The sequence below is a fragment of the Rhinolophus ferrumequinum genome, chromosome 18 (assembly GCF_004115265.2).
Source record: "Rhinolophus ferrumequinum isolate MPI-CBG mRhiFer1 chromosome 18, mRhiFer1_v1.p, whole genome shotgun sequence".
In the NCBI taxonomy this organism is placed as follows: Eukaryota; Metazoa; Chordata; class Mammalia; order Chiroptera; family Rhinolophidae; genus Rhinolophus; species Rhinolophus ferrumequinum.
The window spans coordinates 40,257,108-40,276,735 of NC_046301.1; the positions used below are offsets into that span (position 1 = coordinate 40,257,108).

The window sequence follows — 19,628 nt, forward strand, 5'->3', positions numbered from 1 at the left end:
GCTGCTTCTAAGTTTTTATTAACATGACTTTTTAAAAACAAGCATCCATACCAGTGTGGGGGGTGACGGTGGGAGAAGTAGGGGGTGACGAGAGGGGAGGGCAGGACAGGGGTAAGGAATTCTGCTCTATTGGTAATAAAGCTCCAGGTTCATCCCATCGTGGATTTCATCTGAAGTAAAGGTGTTAAGGAATCCTTGTGGGCTCCATCCCCACCCCTCTCATCTCTCTCAGCTGGATCACGGTGCTGAGCGCTCCACTGAGGGCCAACCAAGCCATTATGGACTCTGTCATTTTGATCTGGACAGAATCAAAACTATAAAAAAAAGTCCATGCTGCTTTTGCACAACAGACATACTGGAGTCTCACTCCACCCTGACCTCCTGTCCACACTAGGTGGAACTCAGTAATAAGTATTTTGACCTTAAAGTGTCTTCTAAACCTCAAAATATTTCACCATTCAACCACCTTCCTTCCCCAACAAAATAATTACGTGACTCCCACTTTGTAAATGCTTACCACATACTAAGTTAAGCACCTTATGTGCATAATCTCAGATAGACTCAGTATTTAACAAAGAGAACCAGGATGGGTATGTAGATCCTTCCTCAAGAAATCACACAAAGGATACAGTCCCCCAGAGAAACGTGGTCCTTAAAAATCGTGTACCTAGGGGACAAAAACCTTTCAGACAGAGACCACGGAGGCAAGCTGTGGAAGCCCTGCCTAAGCAAAGGGCTGCCTGCAGCACTCCCCCGGCCCAACAGTCCAGCCCCCAGCTCTGCCACTGCACTCACCACTTCTTTAGTACGATCTTGTTCCAACGGGTACCAGTTTGGGCTGCGATGAGCTTCTTAAGGTCCCCGATGGTGTCATCGGTGCTGGGAGCAGAGGAGTTAAGGAAAATGGAACGGGGAGGACGACACTGCAGAGCTGAACGCGCTCTGCCAGGACCCCATTCGCCCCCTCTCCCGCGTTTAACTAAAATCACCCTCAAACACACACTGAGATGCCTCATGCCAAGCACCCCACAGACTACTGCCTTTTGGCCACCCGTGGATACTTGCACTTCACGCGGACCTTCTTCCCCAGACGGTCGTTGCAAACCACCTCGATCATCCTGTCGGGAGCTACACGGGGAGGGGGTTGGGAGGCAGCAGAGTCAGGAGGTCAAGGGTCTCCCAGACCCCAAAACCTCCGGTTATTGAGACTCCTGTTCACTCCCCAAACCCCCCAGACCCGAGTCCTCCGGGGCCCAAGTTCTCGTCCCAGGACGGCGGATCCCAGGCAGCCGCGCCTCCTCCCTCAGGTCGCTTCTCGCCGGCCGGTGGACCGTAGGAGGGCGGGTCCCATTAGCTTTCCCCGACTCCGGAGCGCCCCACCTGGCCCCCCTCACCTCGAAACGCCTAGAACCTGCCGACGCCACAACCTCCTCGCTGGAGAGCAGAACCAGGACCAGGGTCTACGCTGAGAACCGGAAGCGGAAGTACGCGGCCGAAAGCGCCCGCCCCTCCTTGTGCCTATCAACATCCGGCCGGTTCTTTATCGTCCCAAACCTGGCGTGGGCTTGAGGTTCCTAGGCGCGGCTTTGGGGTCCGATCCTGGGCAGGGGGACACTGGGGTCGGTTCGCAAGGACAGGGGAAGGCGCGTGGAGGGAGAGTCAAAGGTCAGGGGCCGGCGCCCAACTCATTGAGGCCCCTTCGCTGTGGGGAGACACCGTCAGTTGGTGGGGACTCCATAGGGACCTGGGGGACATCCGAGAGGGGTGTGACCTCCCGTTCCTGAGCCCCACGAAGCCTCTTGCTGCACCAACAGGGCTACGGGGAGCCAGGTCGAGTCCTGCAATCATCCCGTCCAACTTCTTGCCCTCATTCAGGGTTGGGTCTCGGAAGCGTTTTGCTCACCCCACCCCTCTGGCAACTGCTTCTGCCCCCTCGGGCCACCTGGGGTTAATAAGCGGAGGAGCTGCCTGATCCTGACCTCTATATCAGCACTTATTAGAATGGAGTCCACGTTGGTCGCGAACCTGCAACACCGAGGAGGAAGGTGGAAACAACACACGTGCAAAAATCTCCCAGGTCTGTATCTTCAAGAAAGGTCGTCCGAGCCCTGGGCGGGGGGTGAGTGTGGTGTGTGCACTTTGTAGGAGATCTCAACCTTGCCTGGCAGCTCCTGGACTGCTGGTGTGGTTCCCCAGGGCTGGTGGGACAGAGGGGCACCTTCCCTAAGTTCTGTGGATGAAAAGGGGTGCTACGGAAAATAACCTAACAGGGTGATCTGATCATAAATTCCTAACTGGGCAGGTCATGGTGAGTAGTCATGCCCCAGACGTATGACTTTTTTAGTAAAAGGTTTATCTTTGCCTTAAGTGAGCCCCGTTCATTGTTCCTCATCTGTGGAAAGGGGATAGTAATTCCCACCCCAAGGACAGGTCCTGGACCAGCCCCTGACAGTCCTGTAAGAGTCTGTCTGTGGAAGAACAGATGCAGCAAGAGGCGAGGTTGGAAGGTCAAGGGTGAGCTGAGGGCACTGATGTGCCCAGGAAGTTTGGAAGGAGCTTGTGTTTGCATTCACATGGAAATACAGGGTCACACAAGGTGTTGATGGTGCTTACCACAAGATGGTGCACTTGTTGAGGCTTATTTTTCTCTTTGGTGCTTTTGGTGTTTCCCCAGATTATCTACAATGAACATATGTAATTGGGGAGAGAGGGGAGTAAATGTTAGCTGTTTATTTCTTTATAAATTCTAATTTCTCGGTGATTCAAAGATAGCTCAAGCACAGGATGACGATGCTGAGTTATGGGCTGGGGTGGTTTGGAAAGGGGTGGGGAGTGCTGCTGAAAGAGGAGGAAAATAAAGTCTGGATGGCTGGGAGTTTGGTCTCCATGAGCTGGGGTGGGGGGGTGAGGGGCTGCCAGCTCCAGTTGGGCAGAGCCATCCTGCGGAGGAGATGGGGTGGGGCAAAGGGAAGTCCTGGAACTAGACTGCCAAGGCTGCGCAGACTCCTTACCCTGGACCCAGGTGAGAGGGGGAGAGGCCTCAGGAGACAGGACATCTCACGTTAGTGACGCCTCCCCACCTCCTGGGAATTATAACTTGGGGCTTCCCATGAAGGGCCAGGGCAGCCCCATCCCCATCTCTGGGTGGTAGTAAGATCTGTTGTCAGAGCTGCTCCTTCTGGGGGAGGTAGGTACTTCCCAGGAGGGAGAGTTCTGGGTCAGGACCCAAAGAGCAAGCTGGGCAGGTCCCCTTCCCACCTTTGTTTCCTCGGTTTCTGACCCACAGTCAGGAGCTTGGATGTGGGGATCCCTTCCCTCTACCCTGCAGACGGGGCAGGAGATGGTTCTTAGGAACCCACTGCAACTGTGCCAAAGGCAGGGATACCTGGGTTCTGGGTTCACTAGAGGGAAATCATCTTAGGTTTGGAGGGAGTTGCTTTCCCCAACATCTTGGCCTGTCAGCAGGCCTTGGAGATACAGCAGTGACTAAGGCCGACCTGCCACCCCAGAGTTCTGATCGAAGAGGGAAGACAAGAAGACAAGTGAAGAGGTCGTTGCAATACATTGGGACAGGTGCTTTGAAGGGGAAGCCTAAGTGCTGGGAGCCAGGGAGCTTTGCCTCTGCATGCTGGCGTGGGCTTTCCAGAGGGAATCACGACTGACAGACTGTATAGAGCACTGTGGTTGAGGGCCATGTGCTGGCATCAGAAAGATCTGGGCTTATGGCCCTGGCAAGTGACTTCACCTCTGTGCAGTTCCTTTGATCTTTCCTTCCACAGTGGACAGATGGCTGCCAGAGCAGGAAGCATTTTTTCAGTGCTCTTGTTTGAGGAAAAATGTCAAACGTTTGATTTATTAATAAACATGTAGAATTTATGTTTTTTAAGGTAATACTTGCACATGGTAAAAAGTCAAGCAGTACAAAAGTATATATGCAGCACACAAAGTCTGCTTACCCTCTTGACCACAGTCCGCTCCCCAGGAACAACTACCCTTAAAAGTTTCCATTTTCTAAAGATAGTCTCTGCATCTTCAAACATGTGTGATACTGAATCTCCCAAGAAAATGATAAAACCAGATATTAATAACATGTTTCAATAGAGATAGGGACCTTGTAGTTTCAAGTAACATACAATATTTTGTTATGTCAAAGGACAGAAGCAAACAACTTAGTTTTATACAGGCCTTTATGTATACAGTGAAACACATCATAAATTGTGTATTCATTTTATTGGATATGTGTGTGTGTGTGTATGCATATAATACACACACACACATATATATATTCAGTGAGATCAAACTATATGTACTGTTCTCTACACTTTGTTTTTTCAAAAGTGAACAATATCCTATAGATTGTTCCAAGTAGCACAGAGTGACCTACCTCATTCTTTTTGACAAGCTGAGGTCCTAGAAATGGGATTGTTGAGTCCAACAAAGGCTGCAATCTGATATTGTCAAAGTGCCTTCAAAGAACTTGCCTTAGTTGTGCTCCACGTGCGGTGGTTGAGAAGGTCTGTTTCCTACACCAAGGCCAAGGTGGTATTTGCTGGCTGCTTCATCTCTTAATCTGATATGTGAAAACCATAGTGTTTTACTTTTTATTTATGGATAAATGTGAGCATATAGATCTATTGTTTACCTTTATTGTAATATAATTGATATACAAAAATTGCACACATGTAATGTATACATCTTAATGAGTCTTGCATTTCTTTTTAAAACAATTTTCAACATCTCCAATTCCTGCTTTTGCATGTGTTTATTAAAAACACCATTGTAGGCTCTTGGTGTGATTTAGCAAAACCTTTTCAAAAGCACCCGTCAAAAGTAAACTTCATGTGTCCTCTGAGCCATCAAAGTGTCTCCTGGTTATTTATCCTGCAGAAATAAAAACGTAGGCGGTGTATGTATGCATACACCTAAATACTATGAGGGAGGAAGAAACTTACTTCTACTTTCAAGGTTCTTTTTGCTGGTCTAATAATCAAATAGACATGAGACAGATTAGCAAGAGAAAATAACCAAATTTAATACATACAGTTCGCGAACTCATCTAGAAAAAGTGCTCCATACCTCATTACTGAATATCACTACGGTCACCTTTGAAGTACTCCTCTTGGGAAGCTATGCACTGATGCCAGTGCCCAGTCCACCCTTCAAAGCAATTTTGGGACTCTTTCTGGAATGGCCATCAGAGTTGTTGTGGTATTACCTCTGATGTCCTGAATGTCATCAAACTGTCTTCCTTTCACTATCTCCTTTATCTTTGAGTAAAGAAAGAAGTTATCGGGGGCCAGATCAGGTGAATAGAAAGAGTGTTCCAATACAGTTATTTGTTTCCTGGCTAAAAACTCCCTCACAGACAGTGCCGTGTGAGCTGGTGCATTGTCGTGATGCAAGAGCCATGAATTGTTGGTGAAAAGTTCAGGTCATCATTTTCAGCACTTCCACATAGTAAACTTGGTTAACTGTCCAGTTTGTGAATAATCACTCTAAAACCAAAAAAAGGTTAGCAACATTGTTGCAACAAGTTCATGAACTTAATTGTCAGAATTTTCCTATATCTGGGAACCCCACATACCTGAGAGAGCACAGACCCCACATGACCAAGTAGTACAGAGATAGCAAGGGGCATTGGGGTACATAAGACACTCTGAACTAGGGATGAGGTAAAGTGCCTTGGGGGACTGCTAAGGGTCATTACAGGATGATAAGAGCAGATATTTAGTAAACAGAAATTTGCTGATATATAAAAGAATGCCCCAGTGTTGTTTGTGGTAACAAATCTGGCAGCAACTTGAAATAAGGGAATGTTTCAATATATTTCACTACCCTTACGAATTGCTGTTTTAAAAGTAACATTTGGTGGAAGTGTCAACACAGCCTCTGTGACCAACAATTTGGCCCTATCAATCAAAACGAAAAATTCAACACGCCCTTTAACAGTTATTTCACTTCTATAAATATATCCTCGTGCATATGCATCAAAAAGTATTAAGCACTAAAAAGTAGAAGTCAAGCTCTCCGACACGTCCCCTTTCGTGGTCCCGCCCCCAACCCCGCCCTCAGGGCGCTTCATCACCTCAGCTCTGCCTCCCGGGCTCCGCCTTGGTCCCCAGCTGTGGCCTCCCAAGCCTCGTCACAGTCCTGCCCCACGGCCTGGTCACCGCCCTAGCCACGCCTCTCCAACTGGGTCTTCTTGTAGCCCCGCCTTCCGAGCTTCATCCAAGTTCAAAGCCACGTCTTAGGCGGGGCATACACAGCCCCGCTAGTCTAGCGCAGGGACTCAACCACCTTCCTGCAAAAGTGAAGCTGAAACTCTCGGCCCGCTTCCGGAGGCCGTGGCCATCGCCCTGCCGACACTCCCACTACCTCTGCCCCCTTGGAGCGCCCTCCGGGCGCGTCCCAGACATCATTTAGCCGGAAGTGAAATGCACGTCGGCGGGATCATGGCAACTTGGACAGACCTGCCGGACTCGGTGCTATTGGAGATCTTCTCTTACCTCCCGGTCCGGGACCGGATCCGCCTCTCCCGGTGCGCCCCCCGCTTGACCCTTCGCTCCCCACCCCGCCCACTCCGCGGGGAGGCCGCACTTGGAGAAGCGGATCCGGTCTCAGCGGGGTCGGGGTTGCTTTAACGGCGGGTCTCCTTCCTCAGGGTCTGTCACCGTTGGAAGAGGCTGGTGAACGACCGGTGGCTGTGGCGACACGTCGACCTGACACTCTACAAGGTAAGTGGGGCCGACCGGGCGGGCCTGGGCCGCAGTCAGGTGGCCGGACCTCCACCCTGGATTCCGAACCAGGCATACCGGGGCGCGTCCTGGCCCTGTCATTTACCTGCTACTCTGCGACCTCCCGCCTCAGTTTCCACGTCTCCAAAATGAAGATAACTGAGATTGTGCAAGGAATGGGCTTAGAGTAGTGTCTGGGATATATATAGCAAACATAATATATGCTGGCTGATGATTAGATAATCACTTATTATTGATGAGTTTTCGTGGGGAAATCATTTTTCATAGTCAGCTTATTTCCAGAATTCTCTGAGTAGTGCAGCCGAAGCTTTTCCGCTTTCTACCATTTGCATTTTATTTTTCTTGTTTTCGTTATGAATTATTTCAAATATATAGAACTGTATAGAGGATAACATGGTTTCAAATCACAAACATGTACTCACTGCTTAGCTTTAACCTATTTTAACCTTTGGCCTTATTTGCTGCAAATCGTGTGAAACACACATACAAATTTTATGTATACATGTATGTAGACATACAGATATATTTATTGCACTTTTTGAAACTCTCCTCAGAGGTAAACACTGTTACAAAATGGAATTGTAGCCCTCCTTTGATGTTTTTATTCACTTCCTATGTGTGTGCCCATAAGCAACATATGGTATTGTTAATGTGTTTCTGAAGTTTCTCTAATGCTATTTTTTTGACATTTTGCTTTTTTTTATTATATTAGTTTCAGGTGTATAAAACAACATAACGATTAGACATTTACACCCCTCACAGAGTGATACCCCCCCCCAAGTCTACTATCCCTCTGACATGGTGTATAGCTGTTACAATTCCATTAACTATATTCCCTATGATGTACTTTACATCCTATGACTATATATATATGTGTTTATATATATTTATATTTATATATTTATAGTTGACATTCAATATTATTCTACTTCAGCTTCAGGTATACAGCACAGTGGTCAGGCATCTATACAATCTATGAAGTGATCCCCTGATAAAAGTCCAGTACCCAGCTGGCATCCTACATGATCTTTACAACATTATTGATTATATTCCCCATATTGTATTTCACATCCCATGACAATTTTGTAACTACCAATTTGTAGTTTCTAATCCCTTCACCTCTTCCCCCATCTCCCAAACCCCCCTCCCCTGTGGCAACAATCAGTTTTTCTCTCTGTGATGCTGAGTCTATTTGTTTTGTTTGCTTGTTTATTCTGTTCTTTAGATTCCACGTATAAATAAGATAATATGGTATTTGTCTTTCTCAGTCTGACTTATCTCACTTAGCCTAATCTCTAGTCCATCCATGTTGCAAATGGTAAGATTTCATTTTTTATAGCATGTATATGTATATACAATATACATTGTATAAATGTACCACAATTTTTTTATCCAGTTGTCTATTGACGAGCATTTCAATTGTTTCCATATTTTGGCTATTGTGAATAGTGTTGCAATAAACATAGGGGTACATATATATTTTTGAATTAGTGTTTTGGATTTCTTTGGATAAATACCCAGGCGTAGAATTGCTGGGTCATAAGGTAGTTCCATTTTTAATTTTTTGAGGAACCTCCATACTGTTTTCCATAGTGGCTGCACCAATTTGCAATCCCACCAACAGTGCATGAGGGTTCCCTTTTCTCCACATCCTCGCCAACACTTGTTTGTTGATTTATTGATGATAGCCATTCTGACAGGAGTGAGGTGGTATCTCATTGTGGTTTTTATTTGTATTTCTCTAATGATTAGTGAGGTTAAGCATTTTTTCATGTGTCTGTTGGCCATCTGTATGTCCTCTTCAGAGAAATGTCTTTTCATGTCCTCTGCCCATTTTTTAATTGGGTTGTTTGTGTGTTTGATGTTAGAGATAATGCTATTCTACTGTTTAGATAATTAAATGCTATTTTACTTATGTATCCACCCACAACCAGTTTTATTCACACATCACTTTTGAGATTTATTCTAATTGGCATGTGTAAATCTAAACCTTTAACTGCTGTTAAATGAATATACCAAATTTGTTTGTCTACTTTCCTGTTGGATGTTTAGATTATTTCCAACTCTTGACTTATTACAGTGTTATAAGACAGTGTCTCAAACTTTGCTGTGCAAACGAATCACCTGGAGAGCTTGTTAAAATGCAGATTCTGATTCAGTGGCCTGGAGTGGGCTCCAGATTCTGAATTTCTAACAACCTCCCAGGTGTTACCCATGTTGCTGGTCCTTGTTCCACAAGAATGTCCTTGTGTCTGTCCTCTGTCCAGGTACAAGTTACTCTGAAACCTAGAAGTGCAATTTCTGAGAGGTAGGGTCATTTATATTTTCTCATCTTCAGTTCTTTATGTGCAATTCCAAAATAAAACATCTTTCAAAGTGGAAAGTATTTTTGGAAGCTTGGCACAAATTCATTTGGTGGCAAAACCTGACCTGAACTGGTGGTGTGAGGCTATTAATGTCCTTTTCCTTATCCCACTTAGAATAAATAGTCTTATGGTATACTGAATAATATTAATCTGATAATGGGGTGCTGCCCTAGACCCCATTGATGGTGTTATATATGGTATCTGCACCATCTTCTGAATTCTGAAACCCATCTGTCCCCAGGGGTTTTGGATAAGGAATTGTGGCCCTGTATAGAAATTATTTTTATAGAGATCACCTTTTAAAAAATTATTATTGTTTTCTATTAGTTATTTATACCACCATCTTATTGTGAAATTTTTCAAACATACATAAAAGTTGAAAGAATAGTACAGAAAACACCCAGATATCCACCATTAATATTGAACTACATTTGTTTTATCACCTGTTGATCCATCCATTTATCCATCCAGCCATCCCTCTTTACATCCATCAATCCATTTTAGTTTTTTAAATGCATTACAAAATAAGTTGCAGAAAAACAAACAAAAACCAAAAAAAAAAAACACCCACAAAAAAATAAAACAAAACTTGAAGTATTGCCACAGATGAAGCGAAGAGCCTCTGACAGTTGTTTCCTGGTGTCCTTAACCCTTCCCCAGAGTAACCACTATCATAAGAGTGGAGTATTTCCTTCTGTCCCATCTTCTATGCATTTACACCCTTGTGCCTCTACAGGGAAGGAAAGTACAGTAGTTAGTTACAAGAGTAAGATTGGTTTTTGGAGTCAGGCTGTGTTCAATCTCAGCACTCTCTATTTTGCAACAAGATTCTGGCCAAGACATTTTTCCAGACACCTGCTGCAGGACCAGGTGTGAACTTTCTAGTTCAATGCTCAGCCCTGCACCTGGCAAACAATAGGTACTCAATAAATGTTATCCATTATGATTGGGATAATTGTATCCATGTAAAATATATAGTATTGTTTCTTTTTTCTTTTACCTATAAGGTATCATTTTGCCACTCTTTACTGCTGGCTCAGCCCTGCACCTGGCAAACAATAGGTACTCAATAAATGTTACCATTATGATTGGGATAATTGTATCCATGTAAAATATATAGTATTGTTTCTTTTTTCTTTTACCTATAAGGTATCATTTTGCCACTCTTTACTGCTCCTCTTGAGTTACATATGTTAGTATCTTTAGATCTACTTTGTTCTTAGTTGCTACCTACGTGGCTGTTATTATCAAAGGACTTTCAGTTTGTTTCCTAGTTTTTACTGTTAGAACAATGCTGCCAGAAACCACTATTTTTCTAGGGTAAATTCCCAGAAAGAGGTATTATTAGTTCAGGCAATGTATACATTTAAACAAACTAAAGAATTAGTTTTTAAAAATAATACATACTGTACAAAGGATTCAAAATATGCAAAATAGTCAGAGGTGAAAAGGAAGGTCTCTCCCTGCCCTCTGTACTCTGTCACCCAAGGCACCCTGTTCTTTCCCCCAGCAAATGCTCCCATTTTCTTTGGAATCCTTCTAGAGATATTCTCTGCATGCAGAAACACAAACATCTGTATTAAAAAACAAAACAAAACAGGTGTTAGTGAGTATATATTAAATTTTAATGGAAACCACCAGATTGCATTCCAAAGTAGCCAGACCAATTTCCACCAGCGGGGCTCAAGAACAGCTTCTCCTCATCCTAGCCAGTATTTGTTATTCTGAAACATAAAGGGTTTGTCCTTTTACAAGTAAAAGTTGATTCATCCACTGGCTTTGTGTCCATCTTAATTTTGCCAACCATGGCTTCTACCCTTGTGCGTTACTTTTTAGTGGCCAGTATTTCTACTGAGTGCCTTCCCCTGAGTACAAACTTGCAGGTTTTAATTTGTCCAGGAAGATGTCAACAAAATTTATACTATGCATTTTTTTCTTTACTTTTTAGGTAAAATGTACACACAGTGAAATGCATGCACCGTGCTTTCAGTTAGTTATATTTTGTTTGTTTTCTACGAAGTCTAACTTTCCTGGGTTAATTTTTGTAGCTGTGGCTGCAATTTATTTTTTTAACCTAAATCTAATTTATCCCGGGCAGTGTTAGCCTTTTTCAGTTTTATTTTGCTTTACTTATTTCTATCTGAGGTGGTCATTAAGAAAGGTATAAAATAAAAAAGACAAGAACAAAAGGGAAGGTGGATAAAAATTGCGGTGGGTTGCTTTTCTTTCTTACTCCAGAAGATAATGAGAAGCCCCTCTGTTGCTAAAGACAGATCTGTTATGATCTTCTCTTTCCCTCATTGCTTCTGTTCAAATCTAGAAGTCAAAATGGAGGGGTTGAATCATCTTGTTACCCTGGGGAGGTGTCTGGTGGAGTGAGGCTGGCGGTGGAAGAACAAAATTCCAGGGGAGCAACAGAACGCCGCTGGGGCTTGTCTGTCTCCAGGCAGGCGGGGACCTTGGAAGAGCCCCTGTTTCTCTCACCTGGTCACCCCTATCTCTGGGTCTTACAGATGCGGCCTAAAGTCATGTGGCACCTCCTTCGTAGATACATGGCATCCCGACTCCATTCCCTGCGGCTGGGCGGCTTCCTGCTCTCAGGCTCCCAGGCCCCGCAGCTGTCCCCAGCCCTGATGAGGGCCCTGGGCCAGAAGTGCCCCAACCTGAAGCGCCTCTGCCTGCACGTGGCCGATCTGAGCACGGTGCCCATCTCCAGCCTGCCCTCCACCCTGAAGATTCTGGAGCTGCACAGCTGTGAGATTTCCATGGCCTGGCTCCTCAAGGGGCAGGACCCCACTGTGCTGCCCCAGCTTGAGTGCATCGTGCTGGACCGCGTCCCCGCCTTCCGGGACGAGCACCTGCAGGGCCTGACGCGCTTCCGTGCCCTGCGATCGCTGGTGCTGGGCGGCACCTACCGAGTGACCGAGACAGGGCTGGATGCGAGCCTGCAGGAGCTGACCTACCTGCAGAGGCTGGAGGTGCTGGGCTGCACCCTATCAGCCGACAGCATCCTCCGGGCCATCAGCCGCCACCTCCGAGACGTGCGGAAGATCCGGCTAACTGTGAGGGGGCTCTCTGCCACCGGCCTGTCAGTCCTGGAGGGAATGCCGGCCCTGGAGAACCTGTGCCTTCTGGGCCCACTCATCACCCCAGAAATGCCTTCCCCAGCGGAAATCGTCTCCTCCTGCCTTACCATGCCCAAGCTCAAGGTCCTTGAGCTGCAGGGGCTGGGGTGGGAGGGGCAGGAGGCTGAGAGGACCCTGTGTAAGGGGCTGCCCCACTGTCTGGTCATCGTCAGGGCCTGCCCCAAAGAGTCCATGGACTGGTGGATGTGACTGCACCGCCGGTTCCTGAGACCCATTTGAGTTTTCATTCATGAGCCCCTGGCCCTCTGAGCAGCACCTTGCAGGGGGCAGGTACTTAGGTTGGACAGGCCTGAAGGCCCCAGGTAGAGAACTGAGGCCTTGGTGCCTCCAGACGGAGCTGTTTGCCAGTTGTGTGGCCTCGTTGTGTTGCCAGTTGTGTAACATCCGCCAGCCTCTTGGAGGCCTGGTCCCCACATCTGGAGATGGAGAGGACCACAGCTACCTCATGGTTATGTTGCAAAGCCTTACACGTTATCAGCCCCAAGCCTGAGGAGGTCCTCAATGAAGGGTCGTTCTCAGGGCCATCCTCAGGAACAGGATAGATGCAGAAGGGTGTGTTTAGGAGTTAGAGGAAGCTGAGGGGTCGGGGCCCCTTAGGAAGCCTGGAAGGACTGTCCACAGGGGCACCCACAAACCTACACACCACTGATAGACCTGCGTGCATGGTGGAAACAGAAAGCACAGGTGTGATTCGTCTCTCATGATCAACATGTTAATAAAGGTTCTAAATTGTATTTTCTGTATTCTTCCAAGTTTTCCACAATATTATTTTGCTATGAAAGAAAAATACTCATTTTTTCCAAAACAGCCTTCATTTTATTCAACAAACGTTTCTAAGTCCCTGCAATTTTGTGGGCACTGGGCCACAGTTTGGTCCTGTGAACCAAACACACAGGACCTGAAAAGAAGGCAGAGTGATACACAGGTGAACATATCCATGGAACAGTTTCAGAAACACAGACGGTAAAAGAGGGTCACGTGATGGAAGCGCCTATGGTAGAGGGGGCCTCTGAGCCCAGACCTGAGCGGTGACAACAAACCAGCCCCGGGAAGTGCTGAGGAAGACAGAAAAGGCAAAGGTGCTGAGATGGGAATGAACGTGGCATTTTCCAGGAACCAGAAAAAGGTCTGTCTGGTCAAGAGAACAAGGTGTGAGCAGTAGGAAGTGAAGTCAGAGAGATGATGGGGTCTCACGGTGGCTGCACTTCCTGCCTTTTGAGTCTGAACCACTTGAAAGATGCAGGTGGCGGACTGGTAGCGATCACGGGTGCCTACCCACGAAACGAGCGTTACTAAGGATGTGAGCTGGAAGGAGGGCACTGTGGGCTCACCACCGTCCCACCAGCCCAGTGTGCCTGCTTGGTGGTGGGCAGAGCCAGAGAGGGAAGAGGGGGCCGAGCTGGGTAACCTTGGTTCCTTACTCCAAGTGCACCCGTCAGAGAGGCCCCAGATGTTTCTCCGTTTTTCCCACCGGATGGTGGAGTAGAAATTCCTTCCCCATGAGGCCACATGAGGACTGGGGTGTGAGTTCTCCCTCAGTGAGGCCCCGGTTAGGGTCTACTTGTCCAACACTGACAAACCCGGCAGTTCCAGCTTGGCACCTGGGTGACTGGGTTGATCTAGGCTGGGGCATGGGGATCGGAGAAGTGTCGGAGGGAAATGAGGTCTGTTTTGCTGGTAGAAGGTGTCGAGGTCGGGTCCATCGTGGGGAGGATGACGGAAGGGTCAACACCAGTCCCGTGCGGGGCCCCACTGGTAGTCCCAGAGGTGGGCAGCAGGTGCTCCACCAGGAGCTGCTCCAGGGGAAAAAAGCTTCCTTCCTCTCCTCTCCTCCCTGTCTTTCCAGTAGGAATGGAGCAGAAGTTGTGAAGTTAGAGGCAGTGCTACACGTGTAAATGTTTAACAGCCAGAGTTAGCAGGTGGTGGTGGTGGGGGAACTATGTAGTGTGTGCAGATGTCTGTGGTGTAAATACTGTTACGGTTGATTTCAAGCTACCCACAGTGTAACAACTGGTTCACAAAATTCCTGAAAGTTTAGCAATTGATTCTCCTGAGCTGCCATGAATTGGCTGTAGCACAGCACTGGTTAGAGATATCTTTCTTCTAGAGGACTCGCTCTACCATAATAACCCTTTCCCTGGCTTAGCTCTGAGGGGTGGTGGGATTATGGGACGTCAGATAGAACTCCTCCCCTCCTGGGATCCCCCTACCCTAACCATTGCCTTCCCCCAGATAAGGGTCTGGAGGTTTAAGGATACCTACCCTCCATTTAAAGGTGTACTTGGGATTTGTTTTAATGACAAGATGACAGACAGGAAGTCAAGAATTTTAACATTATAGAAAGTGTGATGACAAGACAGGAAGACGACTTGTCTTTGACAGTTTATTACAATTCCCAAGAGAAGGGGGCATACCATGCCACGAAGGGCCACACCAGGGAGCACCAGAATTGGTCAGAAGGATTTTTGTGGGAAGGAATGGGCGAAGCAGGGTAGGCAAGCTTAGCAAGCTTAGGATTGGCGAGTTTGAAGAATTTCAGTGCGCTCTAAGTTCTAGGGGTGGTCCCTAATTGTCTGTTAACTGGTCCTGGGGTGATTTAGGGCAGAAGGAATATTGGTTTAGTATGGGAGACAGATAAAATAGGTGGTTGAATCAATTGGTTTTCATTTTAAAGGTGAGCTCAAAAGCAAGTTGTTTTCCATCACTAGGAATTAGCCTAACATGGCCCTAAGATGTCAAAGTATCATAAAATATAGGAAATAAAAACATGATTAATTCTCCCTCCAATAAAGGTTAAGGACAATAGCTGACATTTATCGAGCATTTATTTTGTGTCAGGCACTGTGCTCAATCCTTCATGCATGGACTCCTACCAGCAGCCCAATGAGGAAGGTACAGAGGAGGAAACTGAGGCACAGAGAAGTTAAGTTGCCCAAAGTTGCATAGCTATTAAAATAGCAGAGCTTGACTAATTTTATTCCACAGTTTTAACCATAATGTGAAGTTGCCTTGTTGACATGTAATAGTGTCTGAAAGGAGTGCCCAGTATCTGTGCCCATTAGGAACTAAAGACTAGACATATAAAATTTTTTTTTAAGCTTTATTGAGGTATAATTAACATAATAAACTGCACATATTTGAGTGACTTGATAACTTTTGACATGTATACACTCATGAAACCATCACCGCAATCAAGATGACAAACATTGGGCGGCCGGTTGGTTCAGCAGTTAGAGCGCAGTGCTCATAACACCAAGGTCGCCAGTTCGATTCCCACATGGGCCAGTGAGCTGCACCCTCCACAACTAGATTGAAAACAATGACTTGATATGGAGCTGAGCTCTGTCCCCTACAACTGGATTGAAAACAACCACTTGACATGGAGCAGATGGGTCCTGGAAAACCACACTATTCCCCAATATTCTCCAAGTAAAAAAAAAAAAGGTAACAAACATTTCCATCATCTTTAAGTAACCGCAGTCAACCATGGTCTGAAAACATTCAGTTTCCCCAACCACCGACATTGTCATGCCTCAAAGATCCAAGGTCACCCGAAGCAGATGGTTTCCTTCTGACTTATCGTCAGAATGTCACTAACACTACATCACAATGTGTATGTCATTTACCTGACTTCATCTCAGCCTGTGGGCACTGTGTCAGCTCACATCGTAACTGTACAAGAGAGAAATACCACATTCACATAACTTTTGTATTGTTAGAATTGTTCTATTTTATTATTAATTATTGTTGTTAACCTCTTCCTGTGCCTAATTTATAAATTAAACTTTATCATGGGTATGTATGTATAGGAAAAAATGCAGTATATATAGGGCCCTGTACTATATAAACTATATTCAGGCATCTACTAGGGATCTTGGAACTTATCTCTTGTTGATAAGGGCGGGCTACCTATTCCATCGTATGGCTACAGTACAATTTATTATCCATTCACAGATGATGAATATTTGTGTTTAAACATATGTCCTTTTTTTGTTAAAAATAATTTTTCCTGATGTAGAAAAGAATACAGGCTTGTAAAGAATGTTAACATTACAGAAAGTGAACTGCTTTCTAATCCCAGGACCCAGAGGGAATCATTGTGAAACGTTTGGCATATAATCTTCTAGAACTTGCTTGGTCTACTGTTGGGACTGGAGAAAATCAATGGCATCTCTTAATTTCCCTCCTGAGTTTGAAACCAGTCAAATCAGCTTCATGACCGAGAAAAGCAGGATTGGAGCATGTCGCTTCACTATGAGGCCCCAGGGGTCTTTCTGATTATTTCACCCCTGAATTTGCCAAATCTACTCATGCATGGCACAGCTGGGCAACCACAGGCTCCTCTGGATGATCACTGCCAGGCCCCAGCCTGGTCAAAATACCCTCTCTCTGGGGTCCGGCAGACTCCCAGAAAGAGAGAGAAATGGCGTGAACCAAGGAAGCTCAGTTCCTTTTTCCAAACCCACTAGTCAGATAAAAAGTATGTGGGTGTGTGTGCAAAGAGGTCAGGACTATCCCTTCAGCTGAATTCAAACCTACTCGGACACAGAAGGCCAGAGGAATGGAGTTTCTTCCCTAACTCAGACTAAAGAAAGATTGCATACGTGTTTTGTGTGGGTTTCAGCCTACTGGGAGTGCCTAGGACTGCCTAGGGCATTCACCTGGGCCCCTACAACTTGTGAGACCCACAGACATTTCCCTCACCAGGGCCAACGTGCCTCCTCCAGCCCTTGCGGTTCTTGTGCGATAATCAGCAGGAAACTTCAAAAAGACAAAGTTTATTACTCAGAGATCCTGGACGGTACACAGTATGCTGAGGGGCCACACTGTAAGGTCACAGGTAGAGAGAAAGAGAGAGAGAACCTGGAGCTCTGCCTTTATTTGGGTCGAGGGTGGGGGCCTCAGTTTTCGCAGGTTCACTCTTTATTGATGAATTTAAAACCTAAAAGCAGGAATTAAGTCCTGAGAAGGGAAAAGCAGGGTTACTCAAGTGGCAGTTACCTAGGTTACCCAGGGCTTTATAAAAGGGAAACAATGGATGGGCAGCCTGGTTTCTATCTGGTGTGTAGCTAGTAACTGTCATGAAGTTGGCAATGTTTATTTGAGATGGATGCCTTTGAAATGGATGCCTCAGCAATCAAAATCTTAATGTCAGGCACGTACACTGCACCTCCTTACACACAAAGACATTCCCTGAGCTTTGCTAACTCCTCCCTGCAAAAAATTTTTTTTTCTGCCTACCTTTTAGATGCTTGCAGAATTTTATGGTCAGAATGTTTTCCTTATTGCAATAGCCCTTTTCTCCCTCTTGCAATAATCTTTTTGAATGAAGTCTCTCTTTACCAATGTGCAGAATTATTTTTATTTGACTGTGGAAAACAGACAAAAAATCCTTGGAGTCATTCTTGACTCCTTGCCCCCAAACTACACATCAAGTCCATCAGCAGATGCCCATCGGCTCTGCCTTCATACCCAAGTCCCACTCCTTCCATCCTCACCTGATGCCCTTGTCCAGCTAGCTCCATCTTTCTAAGTGTCCTCCCCGAGTCTATCTTTGCCTCCCTAGAGTCACACAAAAGACAAAGTGATCTTTTAAAAATATAAATCAGATAATGTTGCTCCTGTAGCTCAAACACTTCATGGGCCCCCATTGTACTGAGTCAAACCCCAAATTCTTACAGTTGCCCAGGTGATGATGTATAATCTAACTCTGACTTCACTTCTCTGACTTCACTTCCTTCTAGTCTTCATCCTGCCCAATTCACTTTAAACTTTTCAGACACTGGGTTTCTGCTGTTGGTTAAAGAGGCCAAACACTCTCCTGCCTCAGGGCCTTTGCACTTGATGTTTACTCTTTCCCCAGAAATCCAGACATTCCCTAAATTTCTTCAGTCTGATTGCTGGGGGTGAAGTGTGACTCTGTGTCCAGATGACTCTGGGCCTTAGTACTCTCATCTGTCAAAGTGTCACTCCTCTCCTGCCATCTCCCCGTCACTCCCCCCACCGCCGTGTTTCCCACCAGCCCAAGCACTAGGCAGATGTTATAACCCAAAGGTACAGTGGGACGGGAAAACATTTTTTTTTTTAAATAGGAATTTTCTAATAGAAACGGAAGGTTTTGATTGGTTTCCAGAACAGTGGCTTGAGATAGACTGTAATACCCGTGATCCCCAGCAGATGGAAGCACATCACTGGATTTGCTGTAAATTATTGTGTCCTCCTAACACAGGAATTGAGCAATTCCCAACATTTGTATACATCTTTACCCTTCAGAAGAGGGAAAGTGAAAGGAATGTGTATTTGTTGGGCATCTGTTATATCAGCTGGATGCTCTGATTTACATTTGTGATTTAAGTCAGAGCATGCATGACCCTCATCTTTCAGAACTCCCCCATAATAAATTTTGGGAAATGAAACAAAAAATTGAATGTATGTATATACTGAGGGTGCCAAAAAAATGTATACAAGATGACACTTTGGGCCACGTTTGCAAGCAGTAGTTCGTTGTAATCAGAAGTGTCTGGATGTTGATGGTAACCACTTTGAGCACCTCTTGTAATTCCAGAAATCAAACATGACTTGTATTCATCTTTTGTTACCGGTATATATTGAGTATTACAATTTTAATACAGTTTTCCTTTCTTAAAATGTGTATTCATTTTTTTGGTACCCTTTGTATATGTAATGTTCAGGAGTTAACCTAACTGAAAGATACAATCCACTGAAGAAGAAAATTAAAACTTTCTTCAAGAGCCCGAAGAAGGAATGGGATGAACTGGAGGTGTGATCCACTTTGTGGACTAGCAGATATCTTTGTATGCCTGGTGTTCTTTTGTATAGGGCCTCTTAGCCATAGAGAAAAAGAGCAAAAAAAGCTTTCATTGGGCATCCTGAGGGCAGGTCGACTAGAAGCGAGGCCCCGCCTAAACCCCGCGTAAGCCCGCCCTCACACCTGGCCCCACCTCCGACTCCGCCCTCTGACTTTGGAGCCCGCCTTAGACCCGCCCACCGAATCTGGTGGCTACTGTTAGCCTCGCCTTCTATGTAGGATGGGTCTACAACCCAGGCAACGCCCTTCGGACACTATTCCGGTCCCTATCCTACTTGCCCCAGACTGGACAGATTTGAGGACACAGTCGATCCCTCTGCTTTCTCCAGGCTCCTCCCTTTTCCCCTCTGTGCCTCGCCCAAGCTCTGGGCACCTCTCTGCCTGCTCACAAAACCGGAAGTGGAAGTGTACATCTTCCAGACGGCAGTCAAGGGCGATATCACCTCGGTGGGCATCTTGGCCCCGCCCAGCTCAGGTATACACAATAATATGCATCAATCTCACAATGTTGAATGAAAGAAACCAAATTAAA

General features: G+C 45.8%; 2 protein-coding genes across 4 annotated transcripts; one reads left to right on the top strand and one right to left on the bottom strand.

Annotated features, from left to right (window-relative positions):
* On the bottom strand, positions 1 to 1,500 carry UBL5 (ubiquitin like 5). Its single transcript, XM_033134608.1, has 5 exons — positions 1,395 to 1,500; positions 1,062 to 1,128; positions 796 to 879; positions 630 to 667; positions 1 to 170 (listed from the first exon to the last, which is right to left on the bottom strand). Exons 2-5 carry the CDS (start codon positions 1,115 to 1,117, stop codon positions 127 to 129), a joined length of 222 nt encoding a protein of 73 aa, XP_032990499.1. The 5' UTR covers positions 1,118 to 1,128; positions 1,395 to 1,500; the 3' UTR covers positions 1 to 126.
* A 56-nt stretch (positions 1,501 to 1,556) lies between these two features.
* FBXL12 (F-box and leucine rich repeat protein 12) lies at positions 1,557 to 13,001 on the top strand. Of its 3 annotated transcripts, XM_033135496.1 has the most exons (4): positions 1,582 to 1,665; positions 1,876 to 2,077; positions 6,662 to 6,734; positions 11,635 to 13,001. In XM_033135496.1, the coding sequence occupies exon 4, from the start codon at positions 11,635 to 11,637 to the stop codon at positions 12,454 to 12,456; it is 822 nt and encodes a 273-aa protein (XP_032991387.1). In that variant the 5' UTR covers positions 1,582 to 1,665; positions 1,876 to 2,077; positions 6,662 to 6,734; the 3' UTR covers positions 12,457 to 13,001. The 3 variants fall into 3 exon arrangements, with proteins under 3 accessions (XP_032991386.1, XP_032991387.1, XP_032991385.1); XM_033135495.1 differs by having other exon boundaries at positions 1,557 to 2,077; XM_033135494.1 differs by lacking the exons at positions 1,582 to 1,665; positions 1,876 to 2,077 and adding an exon at positions 6,214 to 6,538.
* Positions 13,002 to 19,628: the final 6,627 nt, after the last annotated feature.

Bases quoted from the DNA above. Each gene is read 5' to 3' on its own strand.
- UBL5 (XM_033134608.1), bottom strand. From the start codon at position 1,117: ATGATCGAGGTGGTTTGCAACGACCGTCTGGGGAAGAAGGTCCGCGTG. The intron at 880-1,061 runs GTATCCACGGGT...CTCTGCTCCCAG, and splicing joins AAGGTCCGCGTGAAGTGCAA to CACCGATGACACCATCGGGG. The intron at 668-795 runs GTGAGTGCAGTG...TTTGTCCCCTAG, and splicing joins AAGATCGTACTAAAGAAGTG to GTACACGATTTTTAAGGACC.
- FBXL12 (XM_033135494.1), top strand. From the start codon at position 6,435: ATGCACGTCGGCGGGATCATGGCAACTTGGACAGACCTGCCGGACTCG. The intron at 6,539-6,661 runs GTGCGCCCCCCG...CTCCTTCCTCAG, and splicing joins GACCGGATCCGCCTCTCCCG to GGTCTGTCACCGTTGGAAGA. The intron at 6,735-11,634 runs GTAAGTGGGGCC...TGGGTCTTACAG, and splicing joins TCGACCTGACACTCTACAAG to ATGCGGCCTAAAGTCATGTG.